Below are 12462 nucleotides of genomic sequence, written 5' to 3' on the forward strand. Positions count from 1 at the left end.
CAGAAGAGTGAAGAGCAGAGCTAGATTCTTATTAGAGTTCAGCTTTTCAAAATTCAGTGCATTTTCCATCACTCCACCTGGTTCTTTTTGCCCCTTCTAACATACCGTCGCTGGGTCTTCTAGTCTTAATTCCTTGTTTAAACATAAACACATCCTTATATATCTCTGCTTTGGAAACAGAAGGGTGTCAGCAGATGTGTTTATGTAATTTGGGTTTTCTGCACTAGAAAATGAGAATTGTATCACCTATCTCCCTGAAACCTGTTTCTTAATAGCCTATCACATGCCTTCTCTATATTTCAGGTTTATTTATGAGACAGAGCATCACAATGGGATTGCAGAATTGCTAGAGATTTTAGGAAGGTAAGATAATGCTGCATTACTCTATTTTTTAAATCAGTAGTTTTTATGTAATTTTATGATTGCTGCCAGGCAGTTAGGTGAGTTTCCATTTGTCATGTTGCAAAAGTTCCTCCCTCCCGCACACCATGAATAATGCTATGGAGTTCTTGGGAAATTGTGTAGATGTGTTCTATAGGATATCCTGATGATGAGGCAACAGCATGGGGTGGAGTTGGGAACAGTTGTTTATACACAGATGCATACAAGTCCTTGATATTCATGATTCTTTCCTTTCTCAGTATAATCAATGGATTTGCTTTGCCCTTGAAAGAAGAGCACAAAATGTTCCTCATCCGGGTCTTGTTACCATTACACAAAGTGAAATCTTTGAGTGTCTATCACCCTCAGGTAAGACATTCATTCTGATAATAGGCAGTACATTCTGTAAGTGCTCTGAAATGACAGGTAGATTTGGTCCTGTTTGCCTGTCTTTAAATTTTAGAAGCATTGCTTCTAAACTTTCTGGACTTTCTATAGGGAAGCAGTTTGCAACTCTGTCCAGAACTCCTGCTTTTGTTTTTCCAGTACACTTCCTCAGGTTCTCCAGTTGGCTTGCCAACTCCTAATATTATTTCAGCTAATGTGATTATATTAGAACTGTAACATGAGACCTCAACAGATTAAACCAAAGGCCTATCTAATGGGCTATCTTGCTTCCCATTAGAAAAAGATATGCATTTGTTCTAAAGATGCCATATAAGCTTGATAACTGGTAGTTATTTTTTTTTTTATCTTTGTGCTTTATGGAATTTTTTTTTAAAGAGATATAAATCAATGTCAGTTACTCTGATGCTGGATTCTGATCTTTGGGTCCAGATCTAATCTTTAATAAACACAAAAACTATCTAAAAAAATAATCATGATCCAGTGATATCTCCCCTGAAGGTGGAAGGCAGTGATTTTCTTTGAACCTTTAATATTAGTTACTTCTTGGTTGTTCTAAAGGGTCCTCAAACATTCTGAGACAACTTTTTATTGGCGATGGCGGAGATTGATCTACATCAGATCTGGGATCTATTAATCATATACATTGTATACAAACAATGTATGTGATTAATAGATCCCACATAATTAGATGGTTAGTAGTCAATCTCAATAATGATTAATACAAAGCCAATCATAGGAGAGAATTTTTTTTTAAAAGTCTCAGTTTTATTTGTTGAATGAGGAGAACTTCAACAAATTCTTCCTGGCCAAGTTCTTATTGTATGATCTCTGTTTTATTTTGGATTACCCCGTCTTAACAGAGAAGCAAGACCAGATTCTTTATGGCTGGAACCACATCCAGAACTTTATTGCTGAGAATACTATGACAGTATAGTTTAATTTAACAATTTAAAGGCTGTGCAGTTCCACAAGATTCTGGGCAGTTTAAAACTGTAAAATAAAAAAACAGTAATAAGAGAACGTAGATCATAGACATCAGGGGAAAGACATAAGAGGTCAACATTTATCCACCTCAGGGCCTGGGAGAACAACGTGGTTTTCAGCAATTTCCTGAATACCATCAGGATGGGAGTAATATAGGTCTCTGGGGGTTTGCTGTTCTAGCAAGTAGGTGCCGTAATGCACATTTGAAGTCCTACTAGATGTCATTGTTTAATCAAAGGGATCTGGAAGATGTCCACTGTATCTGATCTTACAGAACAGGTGGAAACTGTTGGAGATATGTAATTGTTTAAATGACCGGGCCCTATGCTATGAAGGGCTTTTACAGCTGAAACCAAATGGCAATCAGCACAGCTTCAGGAACAGTGACATCCTATACTGTCCTTGTTGGCAGAATTTAGACCATCTGTAGCTTCCAAGTGAACTTTAAAGGCAGCCCAACTTAGAGTGCATTGCAATAATCCATTCATGACTAGGGCATGTGTGATCCTTTGGAGGGCCTTGTGAGCCAACAATGAATGCAACTGGCGACACTATATGATTTTGCCAGAAACCTCTTTAGGAATAGGTTAGGATGGTTACCTATTCTTCAAGCAGAAGCTACGAGGGGAAGAAGACTCCCAGATTGTTCCCCAGTCTTAAATGGGTAATTGCTACCTCCTCCAAGACTAGAGATGGAAAGTCTCCCAGATCAGAAACCCAAATATTCATAATCATTTGGTCCTGTTAGGATTAAGCTTGTGTTTGTACTTCCAGAGCCAAACTTGCATAGCATCTAAAGAGTGGAATAGGGCATCCACAGCAACACCTGGGCAGCCTGGAATGTACAATTGAATATTTCTGGACCAATGGGATTTTGTCCAGGATTGTTGGGTCCAAAGACAATGTCTTGAGCACACTACCATTCCTTTTAAGACTGCAGGAACCACTCCCTTTCCTCAAAAAGGCTGACACCATCATGTGGAACCAAAACCACATGGCATTTCCCAGACAATTTAACAATCCAGGAAAGATACAGATCTAATAAACAGGTGGCTGAGCTTACCGTTTGCAGGACTCTTCGAAGTTGCAGTCTCATATTCAGGTACCATATCTCAAACTGGTCTTACCCAATCAGAATCAAACTCTTGAGTGGATCACAGTAACTTTATCTACCATATGGGTAGAATATTTTTTACAGTGACTTGGTAGATTTTCCAGTGATTCGGCCTTCCCTGGCAAAGATTGAGTTGCCTTGAATTGGGCAAATGCAAGAAGGGCAAAGAAATAATGATGTTTTACTGGCCTTATTGCCATAATGTAATCCTGAATAAAGGCTCTTGATCAGATTTATTCTTTGTCTTCCGCCAGTAGAACTCCAGGCATTTTTTTGAATGTTTGGAGCTTCTCAGAAAAATAAGGGCATTATAGAATCAGCTTACAGGGAGAGACTGCAATAAAACAATGCAGTCCAAGGCCTCCATCACCAGCCTGTTCAAGACTGTGCCCTAAAGGCTTGGCCAAACTTCCTATCAAGTCCTCTGGGAAAACCCCAAGTTCCCTATGGAACCCAAGAAGATCTGTTAAGTTGCCAGAGATGGGCAGCCTAATTGACCCTGTCTGATTAAACTCTTTTCTGGTAATCTGCAATATGTATGTTCCTAAAGTATTATGTCCTTTTTCTCCTCCAAACCCATCTACCCACCATATCATCCTTTTGAATACTGGCCACCTCATTAGCCAAACATTTAATTAGTTCTCAGATTAAATGCCAAAATGATTCTTAGTACAAAACCGTCAATTCTCCAATTGCTTATCCATCTGGCTATAAATGCAGGCCTTCTCAAAAAAACAGTCAGTGGCTGGATAACTAACCCAGAGAATCCTCAACTGTTTCTGAGCCAGTAAACAGAGAAGCTTTTACCTTAAGGACAAACAGGCTGTAATCCAGGTGGTTCGAAAGAAGGAGCAGAAGTAAAAATAGAGAAATTTCTCTCAGCTGCTTCGCTGGTGTTTCCCATTGCACCACCTCCTTTCTTCTGCTGGATGTTTTATGCAGAAAAGATAAATGTATCTAGAATTAGGGTGGAGGTCAGGGGTGGGTTCTGCTTACCTTTACTACTGGTTCGCAACGGGGCTGCGCATGTGCGCTTGCTTCGCTCGCATGCGCTTCTGCACAGAAGCTTCCTGATGACGCCAGGGCCAGTGGGTGGAGCCTCCCGCCGGTTTTACTACCAGTTCTATAGAACCGGTCCAAACCGGGAGCAACCCACCACTGGTGGAGGTTCATTCTCTGAGCTTGTGGGTATATAGAATTGCAGCCTTAGTGGGCTAGGAGACATAGGATTGCTAGGGACAGAATTAATTTGCAGTTTAATACAAAAAATTGTAAATACCATATATTTACATCCCAACACTTACAGGTTGTCTCTGGCCAGTCATTTTCATAATACTTGAATACTGTGTTCTTTTTGCAGTTGGCATATTGTGTTGTGCAGTTTTTGGAAAAAGACAGCAGTCTGACTGAACCGGTAAGCTTTTCTTTGTGAGGCTGAGTTGGTTGTAATATTACTCTTAGTAGATTTTCATGGATATTCAGGAAAATACAATTCAGAACAGTTTATATAAATTAATGTTAAAAAGTTTTTATTTTCAGTTAATGAATAATAGAATGAAATACTTTGGAAACGGGCATGATGGCGCTATCTACTTTTATTGTCTCTCAGTTCCATTCTAAGCCCAACTCGAACTGCTGGTGGAGGTTTTTAAGCCTAAGCAGTTTAGGTCAAAGGTTATTAAAGATCTCCTTTGCTCTTTCCTAACTTGGACGAACTATTGTTATCTACTTAGGGGTATCTTGCTTCATGTCTCATCTATGCAAAACTGATTGATAACTTGTGTAAAGTCTTTTCCACTATGAAGCTTTGCTTCTTGAAGTCGCTCTCTTGAGAGATTTGTCTGTTTTTCAAAAGTTTTATGAAAACAATTTCTTTGAAACAAGTATTTGATGTATAATCTTTCCTGTATTGTTTGGCTTAACAGTTCCACACTTGCTGTTTTGGTAGGGTGTTCTTTAATTTTTGCTAATCTTTAATCATTTGATGTCACTGTTTTTAATGTGTTGCTTTTTAGGAATTCTAAGTGTATGTGATAGAAAAATGTGTACATTTTGTACATAGTTAAATTAGTTCTTTGACGATCAGGTAAAAATTATCATTTCCAAAATTATCTAATTGACTAACAAATACATGCACAATTTCATTCCATTTCTGAAGAAGAATAAGAGAAAGCATAAATAACATTTATGCTATTTTGCATCCACAATAGAGGGTTGTTCAACCTTAGCTTGTACATTCCCAGCAAAGAAGAGCTCACTGTTTCTATCATGCATCTCCAAAGTAATCATTTTATGCAAGCACTTCAATATATACTAAAAATTATATATGGCCACTGACCTAAACTATTTTAAAAAGGCAATCGTTCCTCAGAATCAAAATAGCCATCAAGGAAAAAAAGAAATCATGCCCTGAATTCTTAGGTTAAATATATATTATTTAATTAAAAATCATCTCCATAATTTAACCTGCTAAAGCAAGTTGGCTAAGCTGCTGTTAAATTAATACCGATGTTAGTATTAAACAACACAAAATCGGGATTCCATTTTTTGCATTTACATGAAACCACTTTACTTTGCTGTAAAATACTCCATTCTGATTTTTGTTCTGATCGCATGAAGTATAGTATGGAATCTTGGAAATTATTATAGCAATTATTATAGCACCTCTCTTTTCTTAGAGCTTTGTTAAGTCAGCATCTCTTTGAACATTTTCTTCCATGCTTTTTGCAAACTGAACTATTTATGCGCTAAACAGTTACACAACATCTCTTCTATCTGTAGTTTGCTTATGTCTAGCTATATGTCATGTTTCTTTTTCCTCACAATCTCACATCCCATTTGTTTGAGTTTTTTTCATGATTTGTTTTTTTGTAGACCATATTTCAAAGCATATGGACTATGTTATCTTAAATGTATAAAATTGGCAAGGATAGGACTGGAAAGGGAAGAAAGGATGCTGTTTATGTTTGCTGTTACTTCTTGCATCAAGGAGTAGTTTGGTATTATACCAAAGTGCACACAAAAAAATGGGATTAATCGTAATAAATCGTATTCTTCATCAAGAAAATTATATCTGTGTTAATTTTGCAAAGAAAATACACATTTTTTCCAATCATTTTGTTTTTTTAAATAATTATTCTTCCAGAGATTCGCAATATTAGTAGGACTAATATTTGAGGAAGGTAGAATATACTAAGATAGGAAGAAATTTGGAATCTTTTCATGAAATAATAGACATAAATTTTGGATTTATGACCACAACTGAGCCCAAAATTTCCAATGCTAAGTAAAACAGTTGTTAAAGTCAGTTGTGCCCCATTTTGTGACTTTTTTTTGCCACAGTTGTTAAGTGAATCACTGCCCGTGTTAATGCAGTCATTAAGTGAATCTAGCTTCCCCTATTGACTTTGCCTGTCAGAAGCCTGCTGGGAAGGTTACACATGGCACTCACATGATCCCAGAACAGTGGAACTGTCATACATACATACCAGTTGCCAAGTGCCTGAAGTTTAATTATGTGACTAAGGCAGGAGTGAAATCTAAAATTTATTATTACCGGTTCTGTGGGCATGGCTTGGTGGGGGTGGGTGGGTAATGTGACGGTGGGTGTGGCCATTTTTTTTAAAAAAAATTTAAAACCATTTTTTTTTATTGGAAAAGTTTTTCAAATACAAATTTCCCCCCCTTTTTTCTCCCCCCTCCTCCCTAACCCCCCATCACCACCCGTCCCCCTGTGACTTCTTCAAAGTAAAATCCTAATTCATAACAGATTATATAATATTTTACCATCCCCTTACTCCATCCCCCAAATACTGACCCTTTCTTTCTAATAATATTATTACATCCCCCTTTTACCATACATTTCAAAATAACATTCTACTATAACATTGTATAATAACTTCTGATTTAGCAAAGTAATATTATTATAACTCCCAATTTAGCAATAATCTGCCCTTTTTCTCCTCCCCCATACATATATCTATATATTAATATAACATTTCAAAACAACCTTCCACTTTAAGACTATATAATAAATCCTAATTTAACATTTAATTTTTTGTGTATATTAATATAACATTTCAAATCAGCCTTCCCCTATAAAGCTATATAATAAATCCTAATTTGACATTTATTCAACTCTATCCATTTCCTCCACTCCCGTAAATATATCTCTTAAACATCCCTGTTCTTAAACTAAACAATCATTAAACTAGCCTATCTCCACCCACTTTCCTACAAAATTACCATACATAACAATTCTTAATATCTTTATTCTTCTGCCCACCCTACTAAAAAATAAAATAAAATTCCCTTATATAAATAAAATCAATGATTTTAAACTTATAATCCATATAATGTCTTCTTTGTTGTCTTTCCACTGGATTGTTAACTCCATCACCCATATTAGGGTAACATAACATCCTGATTGCAACAGAATGTTCAAAATCCTCAGTTATCATCTGCCCCCATAAATAATAACTATCTTCATGTATATAAAAAAAGAAAACAACCACCCGAGTGACTTTATAATTGTATTCCATATAATATCTGTAATAGTGGTCTTCTTCAGGATTATTAATTCCCACCGTCATAATGGGGTAACAACCAGATCTTCTGCATGCCCCAGCATAGCTCTCTTGCCATGTAGCTCGGCATAAACATAATATATTTATCAAAAAAGGTCCAAAATAGATAATTCCAATCCAACAATTTAAGGCCCTTTTCACATCCCAAAATTACAGCATTGCAGAGGTCTGTCACTCTCCTCAGGATAATATTAACCAATACTTCGCCTCAACTATCTTTTCATGTATTCAGTCATCTTTTAAATAACTGGCTTCATTGTTGCCTAATTTAGAAATTTTTGTTTTTGTGAGATCTATTTCTTTTTTTCTTGACTTTTTGTGGGTTTGATCTCCATCCTAATTTCCTTTCTACAAGTTGTATATCGACTGATCGGTTTTCATTCTGATTTATAACTTGATCTTGTTGGTTTTGCTTTTGTGACTCATATTTCTTTTCTATAAGTTGTGTATCAACTAATTGATTTCCATGCTTGTCTGTGACTTGATGAATCATCACGTTAGAATCCGATGCCACATCTCTCTTATTTATAGATAATCCAGCTGAGATATCTAAAGAATCCAAAGGCGATTCATCTACAGAGGCCTCTGTAACTCGATATTTTTCCTTTATTTCCAACTCCTTCTGCTTATCTTGTGTTGTGCATAAAAATGTTGAGCTCATTTTCAAAAATTTTTGGTGAAATTCTTCCGCTTTTTCAACAGTATTTAATTGGTATCTTTCTCCTTGATATCTCAATACTATACCAACTGGAGCATCCCACCTAAATAAAATATTTCGTTTTTTAAGCTCAGTCACCAGAAAACCAAATTTCTTTCTTTCCAATAACATCTTAGGCGGTAACTCTTTATATATCCAAATCTTTCTTCCAAACAATTGCAAAGTAGAATTAAAAGATTTTTGCACAATATTATTTCTTATTTCTTTATCTGTAAAATAAATCACCACATCTCTAGGCAGTTGCCTTTGCTTTGCAATCCAGGAATTTATTCTATAAACTCTGTCAATCCTACAAAATACTTCTTCAGGATGAACCTTTAAGATCCCAGCCAGAATTTCAGAAGATATTTTCCTTAAGTCATCTCTGTTGTTTTCCTGTAATCCTCTCAGTCTAATCGCATATTCTGTGAGATTATATTGCATCATTAAAACTTCTTTTTCAATCCGTTGTTTTATATTTTCTGCATTACAAGTCTTTTGATCAGCTTCCATTTTAGGTTTTTCTTCTAAGCTATTGTCTTGAGTGTTTATCAAATCATTTTCAATTCTTTGTATTTTATTGTCCAAATTATTCTCAATTTCCTCCATTTTAGACTCTAATAAATTAATATTTGTACCCAACTTCATAGCAATTTCTGAAAAACCATTAGTCACTTTTGCAATCTTTCGTTGCAAAGTATCAAACTTTAATTGCACCAATTCTTTAATTTCCTGCTTAAATTTTTCAAAGTTCTGATTCACAATCTCATCCCTTCTTACAATCTCCTCCAGGAGAAATTCAATTATATTAAAATCAGTTTTCTGAGTCTGTAGGTTTAGAACTTGTTCATATAGTTTGTAGATGGGGGAATCCCACCCCACTGCTTGTTTGTCCGGCTTTGTAAGTCTAAACGCCATATTTCCACACAGACAAACTCTTTTAAAAAGGAAAAGAAAAGCAAAGAAAGAAAAAAAAAAGCTTCTTTCCAATCAATATCAATATCAAATCTCCAGGAAAGAGAAAACACAAAAGTGGAGCTTTTTCTTCAATTGTAGCCAGGAATATTTATTCCGCTACTTTGTGGCTTAATAAGAAACAGAAGGACTTTCCCTTTTCAGCTTTCCCTGCTTCGGCAGTCGCCATTTTAAAAGTTCTTTTTTGCTTTCTTCAATATCTTTTACAAAATAAATAAAAATACTTGCGATTTAGGGTCAGAGGTCCAGATCTCATCCTCTTTACTTAGTCTGTTAATTTTCTTTGAAAGGCTTGTTCTCGTTGCCTGGCTCTGCAAAAAGGCAGAGGTCTCCCAAAGCCCGGAGCAGCGGCGGGGGAAATAGGGAGCCTCATCCACTTTGCCCCCAAGAGTAAAAAAAAACTCTGGGGGCTTCGTGGAGAGCTCTACCTGCCCTCACCTGCTCTATCTCACATTTCCTCATGGAAATGGAGTTTTCCGAGCCGCCTTTCCATTGTAAAGGCGGCTCTTTACAGGCGATGGGGCTGGCGGTCCCGAGGGACCGTCTGGCAGCAACGAGGAGCAAACCGGAAGTCCTTCCGGTGAGGGGAGTAATGTGACTGGGTGGGCGTGGCCAATTTTTTTTTACTTTTAAAACCATTTTTTCTACAACCTATTCGGCGAAGAGGTTGTAAAAAAATGCTTTCAAAAGGCTCTGACGATCCCAGGGTTTTTTCTTTTAAATGCCTCTGATGATCAGGCAACTCAGCTTGGATCAGGCAATTCAGCTTGGATCAGGCAACTCAGCTTGGATCGTCAGAGGCATTTAAAAGAAAAAAACCCTTTTTTTCTTTTAAATGCCTCTGACGATCCAAGCTGAGTTGCCTGATCTTTAGAGGCATTTAAAAGAAAAAAAGTCTCTGCCGATCAGGCAACTCAGCTTGGATTGTCAGAGGCATTTAAAAGAAAAAAAGGGGTTTTTTTCTTTTAAAAGCCTTTGATGATCCCAGCTGAGCCGCGTGATCATCAGAGGCTTTTTTTTTTACTTTTAAAAGCATTTTTTCGGTCAAAGAGGTAGAAAAAATGCTTTTAAAAGTAAAAAAAAAAAAGCCTCTGATGATTGTGCGGCTCAGCTGGGCATGGGGAGGGCAGGGATTTTTGCTACTGGTTCTCTGAACCACCCACCTCCATCGCTACCGGATCAGGTGATCTGGTCCGAACCGGGTGATCCGGTCCGAACCGGGAGCATTTCACCCCTGGACTAAGGGAATGCTGCAACTGTTGTAAGTGTGAAAAACCAGTCATGTCATTTTTTCAGTGCTGTTGTAACTTTGAACAGTCACTAAATAAATGGTTATAAGGTGAGGACTACTTGTTCAACTGTAGACAGCAATGTAATAAAACATATCTTGCTGCAAATAATAGAAAATGATATATGAACACAGTGTGACATTACAAAAGCTGCTGTCTTCAATCCCCACTCGATTTTCAAATGGAGGTTATAATTTGGTGACCTGGGAGATTGCTCTAAAAGTTTAAGGTGACAATTAAAATGTTAAAAACCCAACATAAATGGCTACTATTACTACCGTATTATGATTGATCACACAGTCAGTCAGTCAGATCAAATCCTCCCCAGGAATCTGGGAAATGAAGATGTTATTATTATTTAGATTTTTATCCTACCTTTTGTATCTTATCTGTTTTGTCTGTCTCAAAAGAGTTAATATGCTCACTATTCCTGCCTCCTATAGACAATTCTGTGAGATGGGCTGAGTTATTATTATTATTATTATTTATTAATAAGTTGAGTTCTCCAATTGGATTTCATGCTTAAGACAGGCCTAGAACTCATGATCTCCTTTTTTTGTAGGCCAGCACCTTAGCTATTACACTAAACTGGTTCTGAATGACAATTCATATTAATAGCCTTTAAAATAACATGGGGAATAAAGAAGTTAAAAATCCTATTCTGACAGGAGTCAGCTATGTTCTATAAATACTGTATATGTTTATGTTTATTATATGTTTATGTTTATTATATTTGTATACCGCCTTCTCCTGAAGGACTCGGGGCGGTGAACAGCCAGCAGATAAAATACAAAATTTAAAACAATATTTGTTAAGGATATTGTTGTGTTACCAACCATCAGAGTAAGTGCACAGAGAAACGGTACTGAGAGCAATGAATACAATACATACAAACTGGTTTAACAAAACCTTTACTTTGTAGTGAAAAACAGTTGCATAGTCTTTTTAATCAATCCAAGTCTTTAGCCATTCAAATCAATCCGAAGTTACAGATATTTTCTTACCAGACAAACAGCAGTTGGTAATAAACAGCAATTCAACGCTGGTAACAAATCACGATAGTAGCAGATCCAACCATGTCTTCACACACGACAGTAACAGTTCCAATCAACAGTTCTAGTCAAGCAGCAAGTCAAGCAATGATGAGAGCAGGTCCAACAATGACTATAGCTCGGCTCTCTCCTTATATACAGTTTACACTAGTAATTATCCACTTAAGATAAGTGAAGTCAGCAGTGCAATGACTCAACTACAATTATGATAATTGCAGTCAGCAGTTAGTCAGCAGTCATTAGTCATTACAATGACTCAGCAGTACAATTACTCAGCATTACATCTTAGAGTTACAGAATACATTTAAAGTTATAGAACACATATATTGCCTGGACAACTTGTTAGGTTTACACCATATCCTAACAATATTAAAATCCAATTAAATTAATTTGGCCCACAGTTAAAAACACCCCTATATTAAAACCCATAATTTAACAATTTAAAATTAAAACAATTTAAAAAAGTTAGGTCAGGTCAGCCCGGCTTGATGAAACAGAAACGTCTTTAGGGCACGGCGGAAAGTGCACAGATCCGGGATTCGCCGTATCTCCGGGGGCAGCTTGTTCCAAAGGGTAGGTGCCTCCACAGAGAAGGCTCTCCCCCTGGGGGCCACCAGCTGGCACTGTTTGGCCGACGGCACCCTGAGGAGCCCATCTCTGTGGGAGGCTACTGGCGGCAGAAGGCGGTCTCGTAAATACCTGGTTCCTAAGCCATGGAGCGCTCTAAAGGGGGTAATCAATACCTTGAAGCGCACCCGGAAGACCACTGGGAGCCAGTGCAGCTCGCACAGGAGAGGTGTTACATGGGAGTGCCGAGTCGCCCCCATAACCACCTGCGCGGCCGCATTCTGGACCAGTTGGAGCCTCCAGGTGCTCCTCAAGGGGAGCCCCATATAGAGAGCATTACAGTAGTCCAAGCGGGACGTGACGAGGGCATGAGTGACCGTGCGTAAGGCATCCCGATCCAGAAAGGGAC

At 37.4% G+C, this 12462-nt stretch overlaps 1 protein-coding gene across 2 annotated transcripts in view; it reads left to right on the forward strand.

Annotated features, from left to right (window-relative positions):
- The window catches only part of PPP2R5D (protein phosphatase 2 regulatory subunit B'delta), a 55800-nt gene that overhangs the window by 28739 nt on the left and 14599 nt on the right, over window positions 1–12462 (forward strand). For both annotated transcript variants that reach the window (XM_070932305.1, XM_070932306.1), the window contains 3 exons: window positions 304–363; window positions 642–750; window positions 4248–4301. In XM_070932305.1, the coding sequence (XP_070788406.1) occupies window positions 304–363; window positions 642–750; window positions 4248–4301 (223 nt within the window). The remainder of the gene's footprint in view (window positions 1–303; window positions 364–641; window positions 751–4247; window positions 4302–12462) is intronic.

This window comes from Pituophis catenifer, unplaced genomic scaffold (assembly GCF_029215685.1).
Source record: "Pituophis catenifer annectens isolate HBS135680 unplaced genomic scaffold, rPitCat1.0.hap2 SCAF_1, whole genome shotgun sequence".
In the NCBI taxonomy this organism is placed as follows: domain Eukaryota; kingdom Metazoa; phylum Chordata; class Lepidosauria; order Squamata; family Colubridae; genus Pituophis; species Pituophis catenifer.